This window comes from Culex quinquefasciatus, chromosome 2 (genome assembly GCF_015732765.1).
Source record: "Culex quinquefasciatus strain JHB chromosome 2, VPISU_Cqui_1.0_pri_paternal, whole genome shotgun sequence".
In the NCBI taxonomy this organism is placed as follows: domain Eukaryota; kingdom Metazoa; phylum Arthropoda; class Insecta; order Diptera; family Culicidae; genus Culex; species Culex quinquefasciatus.
In genome coordinates this window covers 70,306,253-70,330,372 of record NC_051862.1, presented here as the reverse complement: position 1 = coordinate 70,330,372, position 24,120 = coordinate 70,306,253, and the positions used below count along the sequence as shown (strand labels likewise).

Below are 24,120 nucleotides of genomic sequence, written 5' to 3'. Positions count from 1 at the left end.
AGAATTCAAACCAAGTAAACATTATTACGACAGCTTATTTAAGCTTTGTTTTAATTTTTGTTTTTGTACAAATAACTTTAGAAGTAAATTATTGTATGCTTGGTAGGTTCAAGATTTCGTTCTATTTTCTTCCTAATTATTTTGCAAATCTGTCGATATGAACTTGCTTGCTCACTTTTGACAGAGCTATTTATTACTTTATTTCAGTTAAAAACGCTTTTTTGAAGCAACATGCCGTTCTACTATTTATAACAATTTAAAAAGTTTAACAAAAATATTTGAGCGAACACGCCAAATCGCCTTAGAATCATGGAACAGCCAAGCGCATTCGTGTCCATAAAGCTCTCAATGAAAATCTAACGCGCACTGAAAATCCTCCCAAGCAGTCACCAACCTGTTCGGATTTCTCCATGCACGAGTTCCCATACAACGCATCCAAAAATACACAGAAAGCCGCCCCTATATGTACACGCTGGACGGTATGAATGTGGTAGTTCAGGGTGTGCATGAAAGCTTTTGCACAGTCGACATAAAAGCGCGCGAGCCGAGACGCGAGCAGGGAGAGAGCAAAGTTCAAAGAGAGAGAGAAAAAAACTCCAGATTTTGCTCTCTCCCTGCTCGTGCCTCGGCTCGCGCGCTTTTATGTCGACTGTGCAAAAGCTTTCATGCACACCCTGAACTACCACATTCATACCGTCCAGCGTGTACATATAGGGACGGCTTACTGTGTATTTTTGGATGCGTTGTATGGGAACTCGTGCATGGAGAAATCCGAACAGGTTGGTGGCTGCTTGGGAGGATTTTCAGTGCGCGTTAGATTTTCATTGAGAGCTCTATGGATTCGAATGCGCTTGGCTGTTTCATGATTCTAAGAAGAGTTGGCATGTTCGTTCAATTATTTTGATGAACATATTTTAATTCTTTCTTCATAAAGAAATCAAAATGATCCACCTGTCCTATGAACAGGTTGAACAGGTGGACGCAACGCCTCTGGTTGATAATAATCTGGTAGTTTTCATTATGTTTGTGCTTGTTCGAAACAAGAAAAGTGCCAACACCAAAGAAAAACTACAAGTTTTTCAACCTTAAATTTGAATGACTTTGGGTGTTTGAAATTTCTCCCAGAACATTTCATTTCCCTTTGTAGGTCCCTAATTGTACCAACTTACTTCTAAACTTACGTGAGTTATTTATTTGAGACTTCGGTTGACCCTTCACCTGCGAAGTCGATGCCCAATCTAGGGAGTTCAAAAATCCACCAAAGACGTTTGTTAGTTAAGCGACAGGTTTATTCACAGGTTAGTAGAAGCGACAGGTTCCAGCAAGTCCCAAAAACCATTCCGAGGAAAAATCCAACAAAGAAAAAGCACAACGCTCGGTGAGGTGTCTTATGTACACGTGATTCAAGCCCACTCCCAAAGAAAAAAAAAAACCCATTCCCACACAGGTTCCGGGGAACTTTGGGGTGCTTCAAACGGTGCATTTTTGTGTGGTGCGACTCTCTGGGAGTTGAGAGGAGTTCTGGGGAGTCCGGTAGTTCCGGATATTCGTAGCAGGATGAAGGACAGTTGACAGTGTCTGGTGTCGGAAGCTGATAGAAAGAGTGAGCGAGCGCGAGGTTACTTACGGCGACTTGCTGCATTTGCTGCACGATGTTGAGCCGGTTCGAGAAGGGGAACGCCGACGCCATGCTGTCCCGGACGGGCGTTATGGTCGAAACGAGCGGGTAGCTCATCAGCGTGTTAATACTGTTCGGTGGTGGCCGAGCGTCCGGACTGCCAACGCGGCTATTATTGTTGTTGTTGTTGCTGCTGGTGGTGGTGCAGTTACCGGTCCCGAACGGGCCGGCAACGTTGTCATTGTTTAGGATTATGTTCTGATTGACCTCCATCATGCCGGGTTGTCGTGGCGGCAGCGGTGGAGGTTCCGCCTGCAGTTCGCCACCCCGTTCCGTACCGTGGTGGTACATCGTCGTCGGTTCGGCCTTTGCCTCGGAAGCCATACTTCCATTTTTCTTCCGTTTGGACTTGCCACTAGCTTTGCTACCTCCTCCGGAACTTACACTATTGTTATTGTTATTGCTAACGCATTGCTTGTTGCTGGCCCCATTGCCGGCGGGGCCACCTACTAGTACGGAATGATCCAGATCGGACACCACGATGTTCCGCCGCGTACCAACGGTGTCAACCGAGTCCATCGACGAGTCCAACCGTTTTGGAATGTTTCGCTGCGGCAGCGGCGGCGGAGTGTCCTGCTGCTGCTGCTGCGGATGCTTATGGTTCCGCTCCGAAACGCTACTACTGCTGTACTTTTTCTTCGTCGGCGTTCCGGAGGCCGGAAACGGGCCGCCGTGGTTCAGCCCAACGTGTCCACCTCCCCCGGTGGGACTGAGGCACTCGGAAGTGGTGATGTTCGGCGAACCGGTGTCCTTCTCGGACGTGGATTTCTTTTTCGTTCCCAAACTCAGCGACGAAAGTGACCGGGGGAAGCGGGATAGGAATGCGGGGGTGGAGGTCATTGGGGGCTGGGGGTGGTGATGGTGGTGGGAGGGCGGTTGTTGTTGGAAAAGTAGTGGTGATGTGGCGGAGGATGAAAATGGTGGAAAGGAGGGGTCCTGCAATTAAAAAGAAAGAAAAAGAAACAAACGACACGTGTGTGGTGGAATTTCGTGAAGTAATAGTGTGTGTGTGTTTGTAGTGGGTGGGCGTGAGTGTTGAGCTGAAGAAGTTCAGCGCAGATTCGATGCGATAAGAGAGTCAAAGAGTCGATCAAAAGTTCGGAAGAAGTTATATTGATTGCTGGTGCAGATTACTGACTTTGGTGATGTAGCTATATAGAGAAGAGAACCAACTTATGGAAAGTCAGAAGAAAGTATACAAAATAGCACAACAGCATCATTCAATTATTTTACAGATGCGTTCGACATCCACAAACCATACTATTCGTAATCATTGATATGTAGATAAAAGATAACTCATACATTTCACAACCTTAATCCCACGCACACGAGCGATAGCAAGACTATAAGAAACAATTTCCTGAATCCTTACAGAATTTTTATTTTACAATAAAATGTCAAAGTAAAACTCCTAGTTACTTTCACATAATTTTATTTTTTAAATGTGGCAAATCGATAAAATTTGTGTATCATCAAATCATTTCTGGAAGAATGTTTCCAAATCTCACCACACAAGCCGATAACTGATTCAGAGGTGGTATTGGGACTGATATTACTTGAGCAGGGAAACGTTAGCAGGGAAAATTTTAGTTCTCGTATTGGCCACCAGATGGCGTCATTGAAATCCAATTTCCCTGCTCACTTCACATCGTCAGCAGGGAAAAAAATGTGAAGACAGCAGGGAAAGTGAAGTTTCCCTGCTAACGTAAATAGGTTTTTTTATCTATAATTTTTATCGTAAATGCAATCTTTTCAACAATATATTTGCTTTGATGTATAATTAGTTTTTTTTACGTATTTCAATGCCTTCGAATCTGAACAAATATTTTCCCTGCTAACGTTTCAGTTACTAAGCCAGAAGAAAATTCATAGTCATGGATCACAAAAATCGGCGTTTTCAAACCAAAATAATAATTTAAGTTTAAATTTACATTCAAACTTTTATACAAAGTTACTCAAATATGTTGGTGTAATATATTTTTAAATCATTCCTGTTCTTCAAGTGTTCAGCAGTGAATTCTATCATTGGGGCGTGGCTTATTATATTATTGTGATGAGCATTTTTTATTTGTCACAGTCACCAAGCTTTTTGTTTTTTTATTTATACAATCTAAGGTCTATGTAGAACTATTTAAAAAATAAATTAGTAGTTTGTATTTAATTTTAGACTAGCTTCTTCTGAAATTTAAGTTTATTTCTGGCCCAGTAACTATTACGTTATTTAGCATGAAAAATATACATCCGATAATAAAGCTTCTCCTCCATTAGCTAAATCAGGCCTGACCAACTCTTTTTGCTCAATTTTTACATTTTTGATCGTCTAATTAACAATTGCCAACATTTTCATGATTTGTTTGCTGGAATCGATTCTCATGTGACGAGCGAACATAACTTTGATAAAAGTTTGAAAAAATATTTAAACTAGTCATTTTTATCTTCATTTTTAAGTCGAAAATCAATCCGGCTCGCGGGCCAGTTAAAAAAAACTGAGATTAAATTTCATTAAAATATACAAAAAATACTGATTTGATCAAATCAGCAGGAAATTGTTCAAATAATTACCGCTAACGTAAGCAGCGAAAATATAAAAAAAACGTTACTTAATCCACCGGAAGGTGGTTGCTGCCTTCCTCCTAAAAGCCTTGCAACCACACACTACGAAAGCTTTGGCTAACGCTTACTTAGTAAAGACACTATACATCTGAGTGCTGCCATCTAGGTATGATAAATTTAATGAACCATTTGAAAGCACTGCAGTGTTTGTGTGCGTGCACTGAGCGTAAAGTTCCGACAGCTATCCGCCGGAGCTTTCAAATTATGTAAATAATGACCCTTTTTAGTATCAACCAAAACAGTTTTTCGAACATATCTTTTAAAGTACTGCACCAAGCCGGATGAAATTTAAAAAACTAACTTAATCCACCTATGTGGTTGGTGCCTTCCTCACCCTTTTCCAACAATGGGTGATATGTGATATGATGGGTTTGGACACAATTTTCGTCTGATTTCGTTAAGTTCCGGAATACAAAAAACACACATGTCATCAAAGGGCTCATAAGTCGCATCTTAAGTGGTCATAGCATGAGACAGGGTTGCCAGATCTTCAATGTTTTAGACTCGTTGGAAGGGTCTTTCGATTACTTAACCAACGATGGGTTGGATGGTGGATCCGGACATTGTTTACATACACAGAAAAAAAAATGTAAATTTACCCGACACTGAAAACTTGTTTTGAATGTAAACATGCTCAATGTAAGTTTGAAATTCATTGTAAATAGTTGTATTCCATTTAAAGAGCCTTCATGTAAAATGAGATTCAACGTAATGCTTGAACCTCATGTAAATGATTTTTTATATTGGCTCATTATTAGTTTGAAAGCTTAAAGAGCATGTAAATGTCCAAATGATGTAAATTTCTGGAATTGTAAATTTGAAAAACATCTTAATTTAAAGTTCAAATTGTTTTGCGCGTGACAGCTCGCAAAAGCAAATCATTTCATTTGTTGTTATTGTTCGATGCGTTTGGTTCGGAGTAAGGTGCAAGTGTTTTCTTATCAAATGAAGAGTTAAACGCTCTATTTTAGTGAAAACAAATTTGGTAAATGTCACTAGTGGCTTAACGATATTCGTGAAAATTGGCAAACAATGGTCAGCGGATGTTGTGGCCGTACTACGGGAAGAATCCGGAAGGAAGTTTCTTAATAAAACTGAGTGCTAAATGTCATACATTGGTAAGCAAAATAAATAAATATTTCTTGCAAAGCATTGTAAAAGGACCAATGTAATTTGTAACCAAAGAGTATATCCTGCTCATTTTAAAGTAAACATTCCCGACTTTTTTTAATAAGGTCCTATAAACAAATGTAAACATTGAGTAAAAAAAGCAAGGGTTTTCACATTTCAATGTCCATCGGAGAAAGCGGGATACACTCAATGTTTACGTTTGTTTACAGGACCTAATCAAAACAAGTTTAGACACTCACTGACATGAGAAAATAAACTATTAACAAATCGTAATGTTCACCATCTTCTTCTTACAAATAATGCTGCCAGCGCGACCGCTCTTGCACTTTCCCACGGTGGCTCGATTCGGTGATGCTCCGACAGGTTCCCGGTCTCTCGCCATTTCGCCTAATCCACTAACAGACCCAGCCATACGGCGGATTGTGCCACCGTGTCTGCTGCTTCCTCGAAACACCTGTTCACCCTTCGTCGATCTTCGCCTCCTCGTCGACCACCTGGCCACACCGCTGCCAACATAGTCAACAATCGTGGGGAAGGGTGGCCTGGCCAGCGACTTCCGAGACCTTAAAGATTTGCCCGAAACAAATACCCTGTAGATTCCGCCGACGATGAGTATTAGAAATGGTTTTAATTTACCTCCAGGAGGGTCTGCTGAACGATGAAGGTGCAGACGATTTATCAGTTACCGAATTGCTGTTGCTTCAAAAGCTCAAAAAGTATAAACAGTTACTTTTCCTCAGATCACGGCAAGAACTGAGCAGACTGTCAACAACTACCCACTGAAAATGTAACGACCCGATCAGTCTGATGGTTGAGTAAAATCGGTCTTACAAAGGCCGATAGGGCCGTTAAATTTCTCAGCGGGTAGTGGAATCGTGCGAGAGGGACAGAAAGAGCGGATTTGACCGATTTGACAGCTGCACGTGCACGTGAGTTTCAAATACACTGTTGACTTAAACTACTTAATTTTGGTTCTCTGTGAACGTGGCCCTTAAAGCCAAAAGGTACTCAAAATAAAGTAAATATGTATTTCTCTCAAAATAGCAACAAAAAAATATGTTTGTACACATTTTATTTATTTAAACAAAAATATACATTGTTACAAGCATGCTACACTCATTTTTTTTTAAAGCAATAATTCATGAAAATATTGGTTTTTCAAAAGTGTTGCGTCTATTTTTGATGTGGGGACTCAAAAATATTTTAAGTAAAAGTTAAAAAACGCTCTGTTTTATTGAAAATTACAACCCGTATTACATTTTTTTCAGCATTATTTTTTTTTTGCTCTTTCATTTGTTGAACAAATTATGAAAGGGAGTGAGACAAATAAATTAAATAAAATTTACAAGGCCTGATCATTCTGTTTTAATCAATAAACAGAACACCCCAACTTAACGTTATCAAAATATTATTGCAGATTGCAGCGATTTTTAAACAATCGTGCAACTTGTGGAAAGCTCTATACAAAAGTACACTGCAAACTGTCCAAGACATACAATTGCTTACTGTAAAAACTCGTGTGATTTTTGATCAAGTGCATCATCTGGCACTACAAATAGTTTTTCTTTGTACAAACTTTTTCAATACTTTACAATACAAATATATTTTTTATCGTGCGAATATCTAAAACCGTGACCGGCTTCACCAAAGCAAAATTGAGTTCGAATGTTGGCAAATTTGAGAAACTCCGGGTAAACGTGTGTGCAATTTAACGTAATATCTTCGCATCGTGTATGCTGTTTGTTTTGTTTGTTTGCCATCATGGCCACTGCAGTGCCGCCTACTCCGATCATTGCGGAATCAAGTTTAGTTAAAATTTTAAAAAATGTGTTTTTTGGGCATTAAATGAGTGGATGGCCACTAAGTCTGCTCCGGTAGCCAGAAGTTGGTGTTTTAGTTTTGCTCGCTACGGCCCGTGTCTATTTCGAAATGTTTCGGAGGAATGTGCTTGGACAATCCGAGGTGGGAATCTTACCAAATCGACCGCTCGGGCTAAACTATGGTAAACCGCCTCATTTTGAATGTCTTATCTACGTGATGCCTCGCCGTCCGTTCGTAAAGCCACGCCGCATTGAGACGTTGAAGATCATCACTCAGTACGGTTTGCACCACAAGCTCGAGGTCTAGCGCGTCAAGTACACGCTGGGCATGATCCCAAAGGTGGCCCCTTAGGTGCTAACCATTGAGGGGAAGGACCAGAAAACCTGTTCCAGGAAAAAGCCCTGCTGCGGTCCACATCGAAGTTCTGGACAGAGTCCAGCATGATGTTTGATTATATGCTCGGCCTGAAGATCGACGATTTCCTTCCAGCTGGGACTGGACAAGTACAACCATCTCGCCCGCGTTCTGATCTGCCAGAGATCCGTGTCCGCCAGCAGGTCGTCGTCGTCCGTCTGGATTCGCAGAAGCACATCGACTTTTCAAGTTGCCCTTCAGCGGTGCCAGTAGTAGTCCCAGCTTAGGAGAGATCCTTCAGCATTGATCTCCAAAGTTTCCTGGAGGTGAGTGAGATCATCTCTATTAAAATTGCTCAAAACTAACACCTCTCAATATGTAACATCAAATTTTAGTTCAAATTGGTTCCTTATGAATGTTGTCTGCTCTTGAGCCACTCCTTGTGGCACTCGCAGAACATTGACAACGACATCTTGCTGAGGTAGCGGTGAGATTAGTAACCAGCGATGATTCCCCATTTGTGTGTGTGAGTTGTTGTTCAGCATATTAGCTTAAAGTATACAATTTTTGATGAGGAATCTTTTTATTTTAGGGTTCTTGCAGCCGATGTCTGGTCATCTACGACATAGTCAACGGAAACAGTCATCTGAAAAAGAAAATCTTCAACGCTTCGACATGCTTTGCGAGGTGGGTCACATGATCACAACCTTAATCAAGCCTAACTTTAAATTAGTAAGTTTCAACTTAAACATTCCAGGAAAAATACTAATGTGTTTGTCCAAAACTTGCCAAATTCGGTCTTTTTTTGCAATTCAATTTGCAGATTCTCAATTTATAAAAACTATTTTGCAAAAATTGTCCCGCTCGTGTGGATCAATCGGACCGCGCACTGGTCTCACAAGTCAGAGGTTAATGGTGCGAATCCCGCGGCGGGCGCTCTAAAATTCTAAGTGTAAATATGGGTATCCGGCGCCGTTGCTCCGTGCCGTACTCAAACACTTAGGAGCCCAGGGCGGCGAAGTTCTTGTAGTTAAAGGAAGACACTAGTGGTTGGTACTAGTAATAGTGGCCGACAGCTATAAAGAGTCAACTTCGTTTTTTTAAGCAAATAATTTGCTGGAGACATGCTTTCTCACTTCCATTTTAATTATTGAATGCAGATTCCGCCCGTAACGCTATCTTATCTTAAAAATCTGGATACTTGATCGATTCCATGATTCGCTGCAATCGAACGTCAATGTGCTAATATACCAAAAAAGGATTAAGATAAATAAGTTTAATTAACTCCGTTGAATTTGGAATTTGATAAAATTTCATTCTTTTTATTTGCCTTTTGTAGTGAATAACAGTTAACTTATGTTTTTGATTAAAATCAAAGTACTTTATTTGATTTCAATGAAAAACAAAATTGAACTGTTAAACACCATTTCAGGCTAAGAAAGCATTTGAAATTTACATCGGATTCTAAATTCAACGGAGCAAAAAATTTGGGTTGGGTAAAATTACATCGATTTCATCGGAAATTTACAAGTTTCTGAAGCGACATTTGTTCCGCACGGTTACGTCGGATGACACTTAAAATTACAATGAAGTTGATGTAAATTAGCATCATTAATGACGTGCACTTTTGGTACATCATAAATGATGTAAATTTACCGGAATTTTTTTTTCTGTGTACATTTAAGTGAGATCCGGCTATAAAAAAGTAAATAAATGTCACTTAAGTGGTCATAGCTCAAGACAGGGTAGCCAGATCGTCAAAGTTTTAGATTCGTTGGAAAGGTCTTTCGATAACCTTACCAACGATGGGTCGGATGATGGATCCGGACATTGTTTACATACATTTAAGTGAGATCCGGCTACAAAAAAGTACATAAATATCACTTAAGTGGTCAGAACTCGAGACAAGAATGCCAGATCTGCAATGTTTTAGACTCGTTGGAAGGGTCTTTCGATTACCTAACCAACGATGGGTCGAATGATGGATCCGGACATTGTTTACATGCATTTAAGTGAGATCCGGCTACAAAAAAGTACATAAATATCACTTAAGTGGTTATAACTCGAGACAGGGTTGCCAGATCTTCAATGTTTTATACTCGTTGGAAAGGTCTTTCGATTACCTAACTAACTATGGGTCAGATGGTGGATCCGGACATTGTTTATATGTATTTAAGTGAGTTCCGGCTACAAAAAAGTACATAAATATCACTTAAGTGGTTATAACTCGAGTCAGGGTTGCCAGATCTTCAATGATTTAGATTCGTTAGAAAGGTCTTTTGATTACCTAACCAACGATGGGTCGGATGATGGATACGGACATTGTTTACATGCATTTAAGTGAGATCCGGCTACAAAAAGTACATAAATATCACTTAAGTGGGTATAACTCGAGACAGGGTTGCCAGATCTTCAATGTTTTAGACTCGTTGGAAAGGTCTTTTGATTACCTAACTAACGATGGGTCGGATGATGGATCCGGACATTGTTTACATGCATTTAAGTGAGATCCGGCTACAAAAAAGTACATAAATATCACTTAAGTGGTTATAACTCGAGACAGGGTTGCCAGATCTTCAATGTTTTAGACTCGTTGGAAAGGTCTTTTGATTACCTAACTAACGATGGGTCGGATGATGGATCCGGACATTGTTTACATGCATTTAAGTGAGATCCGGCTATAAAAAGTACATAAATATCACTTAAGTGGTTATAACTCGAGACAGGGTTGCCAGATCTTCAATGTTTTAGACTCGTTGGAAAGGTCTTTTGATTACCTAACTAACGATGGGTCGGATGATGGATCCGGACATTGTTTACATGCATTTAAGTGAGATCCGGCTACAAAAAAGTACATAAATATCACTTAAGTGGGTATAACTCGAGACAGGGTTGCCAGATTATCAATGTTTTGGACTCGTTGGAAAGGTCTTTCAATTACCTAACTAACGATGGGTCGGATGATGGATCCGGACATTGTTTACATGCATTTAAGTGAGATCCGGCTACAAAAAAGTACATAAATATCACTTAAGTGGGTATAACTCGAGACAGGGTTGCCAGATTATCAATGTTTTGGACTCGTTGGAAAGGTCTTTTTATTACCTAATCAACGATGGGTCAGATGGTGGATCCAGACATTGTTTACATGCATTTAAGTGAGTTCCGGCTACAAAAAAAGTACATAAATATCACTTAAGTGGTTATAACTCGAGACAGGGTTGCCAGATCTTCAATGTTTTAGACTCGTTGGAAAGGTCTTTTGATTACCTAACTAACGATGGGTCGGATGATGGATCCGGACATTGTTTACATGCATTTAAGTGAGATCCGGCTACAAAAAGTACATAAATATCACTTAAGTGGGTATAACTCGAGACAGGGTTGCCAGATTATCAATGTTTTGGACTCGTTGGAAAGGTCTTTCAATTACCTAACTAACGATGTATATCATGATGATGTTTGGTTCAGTTTACTGCCATTTATTTAACTTCCGAAAATATGCGAAAACACATTTTTATACATAACTTTTGAACTACTTATCGAAACTTCAAACAATTCAATAGCACCGTATGGGACCCTAAACCAAGTCGAATGCGACTGGTTTGGTCAAAATCGGTTCAGCCAGTGCTGAGAAAACTGCGTGACATTATTGGTCACATACACACACACATACACACACACATACACACACACATACACACACACATACACACACACATACACACAGACATTTGTTCAGTTTTCGATTCTGAGTCGATATGTATACATCAAGGTGGGTTTTCGAGCTTTAAATAAAAAGTTCAATTTTAGAGCAGGATTATAGCCTTACCTCAGTGAGGAAGGCAAAAGACTTAAAGAACCTGAAGGCAAATCCAAAAACATAGATCCGGACAAAATCGGTCGAGCCAGTTCCGAGAAAAGTGAGTGAGAAAAAAAATTCTACGTCCATCCACACGCACAGACATTTGCTCAGAATTTGATTCTGAGTCGATATGTATACGTAAAGGTATATCTGGGAGGCTTATTTAAAAAGTTCAATTTTTGAGTGATTTTATAGCCTTGCCTCAGTGAGGTGAGGAAGGCAAAAAGCAAATTCTTAGAGATTTGGAGTTCCTTCAATAATTTCTTTACTATTAATCGCTTGACATTAGAATGTTTTTTAGAGCAATTTTACAAAAACTATGGAACATTAAGGCCAAAACTCCTAGCGACATCAATTTGAATTATTTGAAAATTAATTATTTTTTTCTAAAGTTAAATTCGTGTCCAGTGTTGGTATTATCGCGCTCTCGCGAGAAAATTTTCTCTCTCTCGAGTTCTCGCCGCGAGTCTCGAGCTGCCGAGAGAAACTCACCGATTGCTCGTGTTCTCCTCCGCTCGCGAACGGGCTTTCTCGCGAGCCAGAATTGCCCGTTCGCGAGAAGTTGAACGTGTTAGAAACGAACAAAAAACAACACAGCGATTGAAGTTACACCTCTATACCATCGCCTGGTTCGTATTCATAAGCCTGATAATCAAATTGCTAGCTTGGGGGCGAACGGCTAGCACGAGGCGCTCGCGAGCGCTCGCGGCGAGAGCGAGAACGCGAACGAAAATGCGAGCGCGAGCGAGAAGAGAAAAGTACTACAAGTTCTCTCCCTCGTTCGCGAGCGAGAAATGCTTTCCTTCTTCTCGCTCGAATTCCAACAATGTTCGTGTCTCATAATTGATTCTTTTAGCTGAAGTCACGGACGAAATCACCCTGCTTACGCGTTCCAGAATTGATTGATTTTTTTTCAAACTGAAGTCCCAAACAAATCAAAAATGTTTTCCCTGCTAACGTAACAGTTTACTGGGCCAAGTGTTACTTCAGCAGGGAAAGCGTAGGCCACGCCCCCACAACGTTGTTAGCAGTGAAAAAAAGTGAAGTCAGCAGGGAAAAAATCTGCCTATTTTTTTAATATGTTTAAACATATTGGGGCATGATATATTTTTGTGGCTTTCATGTTTTTTCAATTAGATATATTGCTTACAAATTAATATTTTCTTGAAATTACAAAAACAGAAAAAAGTTTTTCCTGGTTCATGAGAGGAACAGCCTTCAAGAGAATCAAGGCGATATTTACAATGCGGATTCAGTGGCAATGTTATTACTTAAGTAATGATAAAATGATTCATGTTAATGTTAAACTACTATATTGGTCGATTTCCCTAAGGTGTCCATACAAGTTCGGGAAAAAATATCAAATGCAATTGAACTCTCTAACTACTGCATATGAGGTGAAAGCATTGCCACCATACATGGCCCTGTAAAAAAACATAAATCTGCGGTCTTCACAACTATTTGCCCTGCTGACGACGTTGTGGGTCGTTTGCGGGACGTGGCCTACGTTTTCCCTGCTGAAGTAACACTTAACTCAGTAAACTGTTACGTAAGCAGGGAAAACATTTTTAATTTATCTGGGACTTCACTTAAAAAATTGATTCTGGGACATCTGTCTAAAAAAATATAAATTTCGAAAAAAAAATTTAAATTCTAATATCAAGCGGTTAATGGTAAATAAATATTTGCAAGGAAATCCAAATCTTTAAGAGTTATCCAACCAGAAAAGATGTGATATTGTTATTTCAAACAATATATTTATTTGAGTTTACATTACAATTGTACTTTAATGAAAAGATAGTAAAATGTGCTAGTGTTAAATTAAATAGATACCTACTCATTTATTTTTTAAATAGTTCTACAGCCTGTATAAAAAAACAAAAAGCTTGGTTGCTGTGAAGTTAGCAAGGAAAATGCTCATCACAATAATAAGCCACGCCCCAATGATAGAATTCACTGCTGAACACTTGAAGAACAGGAATGATTTAAAAATATATTACACCAACATATTTGAGTAACTTTGTATAAAAGTTTGAATGTAAATTTAAACTTAAATTATTATTTTGGTTTGAAAACGCCGATTTTTGTGATCCATGACTATGAATTTTCTTCTGGCTTAGTAACTGAAACGTTAGCAGGGAAAATATTTGTTCAGTTTCGAAGGCATTGAAATACGTAAAAAAAACTAATTATACATCAAAGCAAATATATTGTTGAAAAGATTGCATTTACGATAAAAATTATAGATAAAAAAACCTATTTACGTTAGCAGGGAAACTTCACTTTCCCTGCTGTCTTCACATTTTTTTCCCTGCTGACGATGTGAAGTGAGCAGGGAAATTGGATTTCAATGACGCCATCTGGTGGCCAATACGAGAACTAAAATTTTCCCTGCTAACGTTTCCCTGCTCAAGTAACATCAGTGTATTGGGGCCCTGGTCGAAATGAGACAAAAAAAAGTCAACAATTTAACCCATTGATTCTCGAGAACAAAGTTTGTTAGCTAAAGTAATTGTTATTTCCAACTCCCAACCCCCCAAAAATGTTGGAACGGTAACTTCAACTAGTTCCCGAGCAAAACCTAACCAATTGGGACGATTCTTTTTATGGAGTGATTGTAAGGATGTTTAGATGATTCTAGAATTTTGCAGAACTTGATTTGATTGGTCTTGGTCTTTGAGAGACACACAAAATTAAATTCTGTTGCACTGCGTTATTCAATCAAATCAATAATCAAGAATTCGGAAACTTACGCTACGAGAATATTTCTGAACTAGCAAACAAATCTATAAATGAAAGAAATATCACACTGGCAAATCAATCTACTGGAAAACATGATCAAATAATCAAAATCTAAGAAATAAAAATATCACACGCACACAAATAATCATCAACAGGAGGAAAACCGGTAACTCTACTTGACTTAATCATTCTCGATTGAAATAATCAAACTGCGAGCCATTTAGCATGCCCCCTAATGTTTCAACGCATCAACTTTGCCTTCCGTCTGTCGAAGTGAATGTTTATCAAGGGTCGGGTGGGAACTTAACTATTGTTTTTTTTTTCTGCCGCAACTCTGTAATTACAACTCTTTCTAATTATTCTCATCTTGAGCGATAAGTGATAATCTCGGTTGAACACAATAAAAAAAAATATCTCGATAAGGACTAACTAGCAGAGTCAAAGAGTGCAAAACATCTAAACGGGTAGTTGCATCGAGGTTAGGCAAGATGGTTTGTTTTAAGGTTAATCCAACGACGACATCGCTTGGCGGTCGCGGTCACGCGGCGAGGCTTTTTTTTTTGGTTAGGACGTTAGCGGCGACCATAGACTACAGAAGGTAGAAGACACAGAGTGCACAGCTGCACAGAGATCAACTCCGGGCGGGCCACAACTATGGTGAATGATTGAATGGCATGAGATTGTATTACTGTTGCTAGTTGTTAGATTGGTGGTTGTGTTTGTGTGCGCCACGACTAACACAAATGTTATTATTTAAGGCGAGTTTTGTGTGATGCTTGAATCTTTGGCAAGTTGTGGGTGGCAAGAAGGAGCGCGCGCGATTCATCTCTGCGGCGGCCCACGTGCGAGTTCGGGGTCCGCTCAAATTAATAAACATTCGACAATCTGTGGCTGCCTTTTGGCGAGTCTAGCTGACTGACGGCGGCCAAACGGAACAGATAAACAAAGACCGGACATTCGATGCATTCTGAATCTAGCGAATAATGAAAGTTTAAAGGTATGACGACGAATTCGAGAAAAAAAAACTTGTAAACGACTAACGATACAACGAAACGGGAAAAATGTAGGGAAAAACAACAACAGACAAGCAAAGGCAGGGCCGTGCCATCATGCGTTATTCGCGTTACCTCTCCGCACATCTGGCTGATCTCCTCCTGCAGCTTCTTGATTGTCGCGTCCGCCCGTATTATCTCCGGCGTGCACAGCTTATTGCGGGCGAGCAGATTTTCCTGGTTTTTCCGCTCCTGTTCCAGCATCAGTCGGAGCGTCGTTATCCGCTGGATGTCCATCTCGCGCTGTTTGGCGTGCTAAAATGTAAGAGTTCATCATTAGATGATGCCGATGAAATGTAACAACAACAATCATCTCTTTTCAAAGACGTAAGATATTTAATTTCGCATCACTTACAAAATATTACATCTGCGGTATTCAGTAATGTAATGTTTGCGGGGTTATTTATGACAGTGTGAAAATGTCTGCAATTCGTCCCATTTAAACGTATAATGAAAGGTCATAAGATCAATGTTGTACCGCCCCTTTCAAATGTTGCTCCAGAATTATAAAAAAAAAATATTTAAGTATGGGGTTTTCATGTAACCGTCACGAGCAATTATCGCAATTTTACGCAAAAAAACATTGAAAAAAGTTGATTATGGTCTGCCATAGCCCATGTTTTATCTGCTCTACAACTAACACTCTCGGGGCTCAGGAAAGGTCTTTTGATTACCCATCCAACGATGGTACGCTTTTTGCCTTCCTCACCTTACTGAGGAAAGGCTTTAAAATCACTCGAAAAATTAACTTCTTAATTCGACCTTGTAGACCCACCTTCATGTATACCTATCGACTCAGAATCAAATTCTGAACAAAAGTATGTGCGTGTGTCTGGATGTGAGTCCGTGCACCGAAAAATATGCACTCGATTATCTCCGGACTGGCTGAACCGATTTGGACCGTTTTGGTCTCATTCGATTCGTCTTGGGGTCCCATAAGACCCTAGTTAATTTCATAACGTTTAGTAAAGCACTTCAAAAGTTATGCTAAAAAAACGATTCTGGCTAAAGTTTGAAAGATTGTAAAAGGTGGTGATCATACATTTTTAGAAAGGTATTTCAGAGACCTTTCTCATGAGCTCAAAACATTGTAGATCTGATAGCCCTATCAAAAGTTATGAGCACTTAAGTGTCATTTGTACACATTTCAGAGGCCGGATCTCAAATATTTTGATGAAAAAGTTGTCCGGGTCCATCGTACGACCCGTCGTTAGTTAGATAATCAAAAGTCCTTTCAAATGAGCCTAAAACATCGAAGATCTTACAACCCTATCCAATGTTATTAGCACTTATGTGTTATTTACACACTTTTTGGAGGCCGGATCTCAGATATTTTGATGAAAACGTTGTCCGGATCTATCATGCGACCTATCGTTGAATAGGTAATAAAAAGACCTTTTCAACAAGTTCAAAAGATTCAAGATATGATAACCCAATCAAAAGTTATAAGCACATAAGTGCCCTGAATTATGAAGATCTAACTAGCCAATCTGATGGTATGAATAATGAATCAAGTTGATAGAACACTGAAAGGTCCGCCCTTTTGTATCAATTTTGGATAGCATTACCCTCTAAATGTGAGGAAGGCACAAACCACCAAAGGGTGGATTAGGTAACGTTTTTTAGTAACTAAATACTGATGCACGATACAAACAAATCCTTGGATTCGTGACCTGGGATCAACATTACCCATTAAAAAAAATCATGAAAATCACAAAAGAGTTTTTTTCCGATTTTATTTGTGTTGGCAGATTGGGTCATTAATCGAAATGCGTCAAGTGGGGACTAAACCAATCATTCCCAATTTTGTGTTTATTTTAGGTCCCTAAAAACTTAGACATCTTTTTTTGTTCCGCGCGACCATATAACACCCTAATACATCATCCTACTTTTTGGAAATGATCTCAACCGCAAAACAACCCAAAGATCTCTGGACTGCTGATACCCAGAAACTTACATCGACGGGCACGGGCGCGGTGATGCTGTTTCGCGGCGCAATTGGCGTCGTCGGCGTGATGGACGTCGTCGAAGGCGATGGCCGCTGCATTTTGTTGTTACTTCGCTGCACCGTCAGTTCCACAATGTCGGAAGCTGGAAGAAGAACAGATAAGCAAAGTGAGGGATGGTGCGAGCAACTATGTGAACAATCTTATCTTAGTATCGTTGCGCGTTGGAAGTCAATCTCTTCAGCTCCTTTACTTGACCGTTCGTTGTTTAGTTTCACCAACTTAGAGGGGAAGCTATTTTTATATCGACTGTCGCGCCTTGTCGCGTCAACTTGTTTAATAACTCAATCAGCCGAAGCCTAAACTTTCTAATTGTGCAACGTGACTGCATAATGCAAATTGAACGAGTGCGACCGCAGCCGAGGAAAGCTGAAGTTTAATTATGAAATCTGATCGTGTTTCTGTTAATTTTTATTTATCGTAGAATAGAGCCGAAGGACGATGACTTCTTAACTTTGCCTGTTTAACTTGGTTTCACTTTTTGTTTTGTTTACCTTTGATCAACTCCACCACCTCCGTATGCGTCGAGGATCGTACGCTTGTTCCATTAACCTAGAGTGGGATACAAAGTCAAGAAAAACAGAGAAGAGAAAGAAAAATGTAAGATTGACGTTCATCTGGCGTGGAAGCAGGAATGGTGAGTGGGATGGTACATTATCGAATTGCGCATTTTTTAAAGAATGCCGAAACGATTGAAATATTACTGTACATTTAAAATATGAAATTTATAATATTTACAATCTTTTTAGGCCGTTGCAAATATTTTTCAAAGTTAATGTTGCCCCGTTTATTTCGTAAAACTTCAAAATTGTAATGAAAACTGAAGTTTAATCAACTGAAAACCAGTAACAATGCATTTGCCTGCGTTTATAATCATATTGAGCATATTTGAACTCCTTTGACAGGGATGGTATTTACTCGTTTCCTCGCCGATGGCGAGGGCTTTTAGATATCGTAACGAAACGAAACTATTGGCACTACGCCCCCCGGGGCATGGCCTTCCTCTAACGTGGGATTTCTGCTCCAGCGCCTCTGACGAGACAGGAGAAACCGGGACCGACGTTTTACTTCACCATCCGATAGAAGCTCAGTGGATAAGGCGGGAATCGAACCCGCGTCTCATAGCATCATCGGATCGGCAGCTGAAGCCGCTACCCCTGCGCCACGAGACCCAGATATCGTAGATATCGTCCCTCACTCAAATCATCAAATTTTTGGCGTTCTCCCAAAACTGCATCAAGAGAGCGAAGCGAAAACGACGCCGATGAAATAGCGAGCAACGAACAAACCGATGCGTAAGACGGAAAAAAATCTCTCACACAGCCAGTCCCCTCGCTCAAAAAGCAAGAGAAAGAGCAATCGTGAAATTCTCTCGCCCGTAAGCCCTGTAGAAATGAGTTAATTTGTGTGCGTAAGCTCCAGTGTATGTATACAGCAATTTCGTGTGCGTGCCTCTCCGGTTGGAACGATAGTTTCATCGGAGCCAGCGAGAGGGTATTTCTCGTCGATGTGATGGGCTTTCGATATTCGCGATAGCAAGCCGACCATCACTCGGCTGCGAAAGAGAAGAGAAATTTTAAGAGACGAGGAACCAGGGTTGGTATTTTCTCATTTCCTCGCCGATGGCCGAGGGCTTTTAGATATCGTCCCTCGCTCAAATCATCAAATTTTCGGCGTTCTTCCAAAACTGCATCAAGAGAGCGAAGCGAAAACGACGCCGATGAAATAGCGAGCAACGAACAAACCGATGCGTAAGACGGAAAAAATCTCTCACACAGCCAGTCCCCTCGCTCAAAAGCAAGAGAAAGAGCAATCGTGAAATTCTCTCGCCCGTAAGCCCTGTAGAAATGAGTTCATTTGTGTGCGTGAGCTCCAGTGTATGTATACAGCAATTTCGTGTGCGTGCCTCTCCGGTTGGAACGATAGTTCCATCCGAGCAAGCGATAGGGTATATCTCGTCGATGTGATGGGCTTTCGATATTCGCGATAGCAAGCCGACCATCACTCGGCTGCGAAAGAGAAGAGAAGTTTTAAGAGACGAGGAACGCACCGAAATATGCATCAATGATAGTGCGATGGTGATGGTTTACCTACCCTGCGAGGAACGCACCGAAATATACATCAATGATAGTGCGATGGTGATGGTTTACCTACCCTGGGTCCTTTGAAAACATTTTAAATTTTCAGGAAATACCAATGTGCAGTCCCACGAAATGTTTTTTTTTTCATCCAAATGTTGAAACCTAGGCTTGTAATTTGATTTTATTATATTTTTTTGCCTCCTTTTCGACTTTGGTCAGAGCCGAGAGACATATACTTCAAAAAATATTTGCAACGGTCTTACTTATAATTAAAATTAAACGTCATTATGCCAAATTTCAAGAAAGACTTACTGATTTGAAACTCTCTAACTTTTCCTAACTTTTTAAATAATTGCAATAAGAAGCAAACGTCAGCAAACAACAACATCTTTTTTTGCGCAAAACAAGTTTTTGCGGTGCTATATTGCAAAGTTAGAAATTTTAAAATGATTTTTTTTTTGTTCTAAATGAAAAAAAATGACCCTTCTTTATTTTTGAAGAATCGAAAAGTACATTAAATTTCCAATAAAATTACAAGTCTTAAAAACTTTTACAGCCGAATAAAAAAAAATTGAAGAATTTTTGAAACTATTTTTTTATATTTTTTATATTTTTTCGATGAAAAATACTTTTTTCGGAATTCTGATAACGCCATCAAATCGGGCGTCTAATTTAAAATAAAAATTCCTTTAACACCAAATTTCCAAACCATCACTATTTAAGGCTGCAAATGGAATACCCGACTCGAGTGGTTTTCTCCAAAGCTAAAACATGGGTCATTCCATCTCAACTGAGTACACTTTTGGACTCGACCTTTACCGATTTGGACCAAACATGGAGGGAACGTCCATCTATCGATAGTTAACAGAAATCCCAAGTTTTGTGCTGATTAGACCATCCCTCTATTTTTGGCACCACCCTCTTTTTACGATTTTCTAAAAAACCACGGCGTGTTTTCTAGAACAACCTTATCAGGAAAAAATAGTCATCGCTACTTTCAAATGTGTCTTATAGGAAATTTTCTCAGCTGTCCAATGCTTCTAAGAGTGAAATGTTTCGTCGTGAAATTCCTGAGATATCTCTAGTTTATTGTTTTTGGTTTTAAATTCCTTTATTATTTATTGGAAACTTTTAAATAACAGTCCAGGAAATTTGTCAAATGATGTGTTTCATGTGTCTTTTACTCATCAAAATGTGCAGAATAAGACAAAAAAAACTTTGTAGAAGGTTGCAAACCGCTAAACATTTTGCAAATCATGTTTTGTCTAAGTTTTTGAATATATGGGATTTATTCAGAAATTAAAATCTTAAAACAGTGTAAAAATATATTTTGTACAAGAATTATTTGATAATTACATATTTTTTGTGTACAAATAACACGTGTCTTCTCTGATTTAGCTTGTTCAACCGAAACTATGGCAGGTTTGTGATTGTTAATGGTATTATTGAATTTTAATGAATAAATTTGATATTTTCTTAAGCAAACATTAACCTGGCACCTTCAAAAGTCATATTTTCATCAGTATAAAATAAAAAATTAAATTTTATAAAATGTTTTTTTGTTGAAAATGCACTTAAAAGTAGCACTTAAATTCGAGTCTTTCAATTCAGAATGCTGAAAACACCGTCACAAACATTTTTTTTTGTTTGAACAAAAAAATAATATTTTAACAAAAAAAAAACAAGCAGAAACTTTCTTATCAAACTATTTGAAAAAAAAATCAAGAAATATATATATATTTTTTTTATAGATGAGGTTGAAGATGAGATCAAGTTTATAACTTCTAAAATATTGCTAATCATTTAATCATTTAATACAAAAAAACTAAAAAAATCATTTCATACTAATCAAAAGTATTTCTCCTAAAGCTCGCAACAGTAATTTGCAGTTTAATTTCTAGTATTTAACATGTTTTGTATCCATGCAACTGTTTAGTGTTTGATTAAGGAAATATTATATTTATTCAAAAAAATCTTGTTGTCTTGTGTGATAGGGTTATCAATCTCAAACCTGTAGAAATTTCGGTTGTATCAGCTAATTCCAAGCTGGATCAGAGCAGACCGGTGTTATTTGTAAAAAAAGTAAATCTTTCCCAGTTCCTGAGGGGAACACCCTTGAAGAGTATCGGGGCCGGCATTTACAAAGCGGATTCAGTGGCAGTTTCATTCTCAACTTAATGTTAACATGTTAAGGTTTATGTTAACATTCCACAGGTCGCCTCCCTAAGGTGTCGTGATAAGGTCCAGTTTGTGACGATACACTACCTTCCCTTTACTAAGCAATCGATTCCAGAAGGGAAAAGATCACCAGTTGTGTTGGTCCGAGCCGGGATTTGAACCCCGATCTACCGCTTACGAGGCGGAAGCGTTACCACTGGGCTACGTGGCTCGGTCGGTGTTATTTGTACACATCAATTATGTAATAATCTTTTTGTTCTTTTAAAAATAATATTTCAATACGATTTTATTATTTTAATATTTGAATAAATCCCACATATCCAAAAAATCGGTTAAAACTTAATTTTCAAAATGTTTAGCGGTTTGCAACCTTCTACAAAGTTGTTTCTTGTCTTATTCTGCACATTTTGATGAGTAAAAGACACATGAAACACATAATTTGACAAGGATCAAGGTGATAATCAAGGATTTTAAAAGAAAAAACTTAAAATAGAGATATCTCAGAAATTTCCTGATGAAACATTTCGCTCTTAGAAGCATTGGAAAGCTGAGAAAATTTCCTATAAGACACATTTGAAAGTAGTGATGACTATTTTTTCTCCTTAAGGCTGCCCAGAAAACACGCCGTGAAAAATCTTTTTCTTTTAATCATAACTTTGCAACTACTGGAGCAAAAGACTTTCTACAGGTTGCATTTTATAGAAAATTGTCCTAGGAATTCGATAAAAATAAAATTTTAACCCTTAAATGCCCACTAATATTATATTTTAACGTTTTATGTATTAAAATTCAGTTTTGACCTAATCCTTATATTTTTATTTGATTTATTTTATTACCATCGTGTTTCCCAGACAATTTTACACAATAATCATTGTAGACCTCAAACTAAAATGAACTATTGGCGAGATACAGCGATTTTACAGAAAAAAGTATGATTTTGCGCAGCACTTGGAAGTAGGGTAGAGTAGTCATCAATGAGACACGGGGAACAATGATAAAATGGCTCTCACAAGTCGTAGTTTCAACTAATCAGGCTCATATTTGGGGGAAAGGTGTGTCTACTAGATACACATCTGCCATAATAGTGGCTTTGATTATGGACGCTCCCTTGAAAAGTTATTCATAAATGTTTGATTCTGGGGTGTAAATGTAAATTATGGACATAACATACTTTTTCGCTCGTAGGCTGCCATTTACACCAAAATTAATATTTCTTGAAATTTCTTTCGACGTTTCTGAGGGATGAATTAAAAGTGATTTTTGGCATATTTATAGAGTTTAACTTCATTGGACCAAAAATACAAAGTTATTTGGTATAAATATATGGATTTTACAAAAAATAAATATTTTTTAGTATAACTTTTGTTAATTAAAGTTTCATGTTGGCAAAATTGCTCTAAAATGTTCAAGGCAGGTCACCTGCAATGGAACAATACAAAAACATGATGTTTTATAGAAAAATGTTGATTTTCGTAGAGTGTCTCAATGTTTCCCCAGCTATCTCATTGTTCCTGCCAAGTGCGTCTACAATGAGACAGTTGAATAACTCTGGCTATACATGTCGGATCGATCTCATATTTTAGTCAATGTTAGAACACATTAAAAGAAAGAAAATGCAACCAAAAGCTCATTAAAACATGCTAATGAAAAAATTAGATAAATCGTTGAAAGTTGAAAACCAAAAGTGTCTCATTGATGACTACCCTACCCTACATGGTGTACTTTTCAACAAAAAGGGATGGATCCCACATAGTTCGGTTTTTATATGTGAGAATTTCATTTCGGATTTGAATTCATACGACAGAGTGCAGCGCAAAATCAAACTTTTCTCAGTAAAATCGCTGTATCTCGCCAATAGTTCATTTTAGTTTGAGGTCTACATTTTTTATTATGTAAAATTGTCTGGGGAACACGATGGTGATAAAATAAAACAAATAAAAACATAAGGAATTAGGCAAAACTGATTTTTAATACTTAAAACGTTATAATATAATATTAGTGGGCATTTAAGGGTTAAAATTTTATTTTTATCGAATTCCTAGGACAAATTTCTATAAAATGCAACCTGTAGAAGGTTTTTTTGCACAAGAAGTTGCAAAGTTATGATTAAAAGAAAAAAAGTTTTTTTATAAAATCGTAAAAAAAGAGGGCGGTGCCAAAAATAGAGGGATGGCCTAATCAGCACAAAACTTGGGATTTCTGTTAACTTTCAATAGATGAACGTTCCCTCCAAGTTTGTTCCAAATCGGTGAAGGTCGAGTCCAAAAGTGTACTCAGTTGACCTGGAATGACCCACATAGTGAAATCAACCTGAAAAGTATATTTAACTGAAATCGCACTAACAGAACTTAAGTCTAGTCATCTGTTGTTTTGCTCTATTTTTTCTATAACTACTGATAAACACGAAAAAACAGTATTAAAAATATAAAAAATTAAAGATTCCTACCTTGAGTATCATATCCTCGGCCATCAGTCCGGCCTTCTGCGCGGCACCACCGGGTTTCACGCTCTCCACAAACACCGGCTTATCACCGGAAACCTTCGGAAACGGACAAACGAAGTTACTACTGCGAAACTCCAACAAAACAACCAGCACTCT

At 38.6% G+C, this 24,120-nt stretch overlaps 1 protein-coding gene and 1 pseudogene across 7 annotated transcripts in view; one reads left to right on the top strand and one right to left on the bottom strand.

The window, feature by feature from the left end:
- Positions 1-24,120, bottom strand: part of LOC6052020 (rho guanine nucleotide exchange factor 11) — a 174,363-nt gene that overhangs the window by 101,047 nt on the left and 49,196 nt on the right. For 4 of the 7 annotated variants that reach the window (XM_038256281.1, XM_038256282.1, XM_038256283.1 and 1 more), the window contains 5 exons: positions 23,968-24,060; positions 17,757-17,814; positions 17,214-17,347; positions 15,332-15,511; positions 1,628-2,614 (listed from right to left, as the gene is read on the bottom strand). In XM_038256281.1, the coding sequence (XP_038112209.1) occupies positions 1,628-2,614; positions 15,332-15,511; positions 17,214-17,347; positions 17,757-17,814; positions 23,968-24,060 (1,452 nt within the window). The remainder of the gene's footprint in view (positions 1-1,627; positions 2,615-15,331; positions 15,512-17,213; positions 17,348-17,756; positions 17,815-23,967; positions 24,061-24,120) is intronic. The other 3 variants (XM_038256285.1, XM_038256286.1, XM_038256287.1) reach the window with 3 other exon arrangements.
- LOC6035941 lies at positions 7,352-7,884 on the top strand (annotated as a pseudogene).